Source organism: Austrofundulus limnaeus, unplaced genomic scaffold (genome assembly GCF_001266775.1).
Source record: "Austrofundulus limnaeus strain Quisiro unplaced genomic scaffold, Austrofundulus_limnaeus-1.0 Scaffold609, whole genome shotgun sequence".
NCBI lineage: Eukaryota > Metazoa > Chordata > Actinopteri > Cyprinodontiformes > Rivulidae > Austrofundulus > Austrofundulus limnaeus.
The window spans coordinates 29,399-31,105 of NW_013953011.1; the positions used below are offsets into that span (position 1 = coordinate 29,399).

General features: G+C 44.2%; 1 protein-coding gene across 1 annotated transcript in view; it reads left to right on the plus strand.

The window, feature by feature from the left end:
• klhdc3l (kelch domain containing 3-like) overlaps positions 1 to 1,707 on the plus strand; it is a 13,724-nt gene that overhangs the window by 5,881 nt on the left and 6,136 nt on the right. Inside the window, exons 2-4 of the mRNA XM_014027037.1 lie at positions 648 to 834; positions 1,066 to 1,148; positions 1,231 to 1,309. Coding sequence (XP_013882491.1) covers positions 675 to 834; positions 1,066 to 1,148; positions 1,231 to 1,309 — 322 coding nt within the window. The 5' untranslated portion in view covers positions 648 to 674. The remainder of the gene's footprint in view (positions 1 to 647; positions 835 to 1,065; positions 1,149 to 1,230; positions 1,310 to 1,707) is intronic.

Genomic DNA, 1,707 nt, shown 5'->3' on the forward strand with positions numbered 1-1,707 from the left:
ACAGATACCCAAAATTTCTACTTAAGTACAGTAACAAAATATTTGTACTTAGTTACTTTACAACTATGTGCAGGTGACTCATCAGAACAACCTGCAGGCTGTAACTACCAACACCACCCCCAACACACAGACACACACATGTTTGTACTTCTGTACTCRTGGGGACCTTGCATTGATTTCAGTTCATTATTCATTTCTACAGCATAAACCTGACCTCTGTAAACCCAACCCCCCACCCAGAATCAGCATCTGTACCCGTTTGGTCCCCAAACACAGCCTTGTTGGAGTTTGTCTGGARAATGGACCCACTGAAGAAGAAACACTCAGACCAATAACAGATGAGAAAAAAAGATACAGAATCACAAGAATCACTTTATTTCACCGAACTGCTGTTTTTGTTCTCTGGATGGGATTTGATGAAAAAGATGCAAACTTTTTAAATTTATTTTGACATGTGAGATCATGTAAAGGTCATGTAAAGGTCATGTGAAGGTCATGTAAAGATCATGTAAAGGTCATGTAAAGACCTCCTGCTTGGTGTTTCATGACCAGGAACACTGATCTAAAGATTACAGTCCTTCCTGCTGAATATATTTTTTATTTTTAGTGCTTTATGTTTGTCCTAACATGGACTCTTCTCCTTCCAGAACATGGTCCGGTGAGGATGTCCCGTCATGAGTCACAGTAACCCGTCTCTGTGGACCCAGCTCCCTCAGAGCCAGCAGTCTCCATGTGACCGCTACAAACACGCCTGCTGCAGCTACAGCGGACACGTCTACGTCCTGGGGGGCAGAGACAGCAGCGGCGTGGGGGACTTCTGGAAGTACAGCGTGGGTAAGAGACTTTTAAATCAAAAAGTCACAAATGTGTGTTTTCTCTCAACCATCAGCTGCTCAGGTTCTCCAGATGTGGGTCCACCTGATGTGTTTCATCACTGTGGGTCAGAGGTGAAGGAGCAGGAGTTCTGAGGAGAATAAAATGATTTTAAAAGTCTTTATGTGACACTTGAAACACAAACAGATTAAAGCTGTTCAGTCAGGTGTGTGTGCTGTGTTGATGTTTCAGTGTGTGACGAGTGGACAGAGTTAAACTGCACCAGTGATGCTGCACCAGAACAGCTGGAGGAACACTCTATGGTGGCCCACGAGGTACTAAACACCTGCATTGTTTTATATTTCTGCTGTGAAACGTTCCTGCTGCTGAAACGATGAACCCCTCTGACCCTCTCAGGGCTTCCTGTACGTCTTTGGAGGCCGGCTGGATTCTGCCTACAGCACCTGTGCAGGTGCGCTGTGGGTGTTTAATGTGGGTGAGTTCTATCATGGACTACCTGCATGCTGCAATTTACTCTGACAGCTCATCCTGGAGCTGCTTCCAGGAAATACTCCGGCCCAACAAACATGTTGTTACAGGCCGGCTGCAGCCTGTGAGCGTCTGAAAACTGCTCTGTCTTTGTGTTGGTGTTGGTGTTTGTGTTTCTGTTTGTGTTTCTGTTTGTGTTTCTGTTTGTGTTTCTGTTTGTGTTTCTGTTTGTGTTTCTGTTTGTGTTGGTGTTTCTGTTTCTGTTTGTGTTGGTGTTTCTGTTTCTGTTTGTGTTGGTGTTTGTGTTTCTGTTTGTGTTTGTGTTGGTGTTTGTGTTTCTGTTTGTGTTGGTGTTTGTGTTGGTGTTTGTGTTTCTGTTTGTGTTGGTGTTTGTGTTTCTGTTTG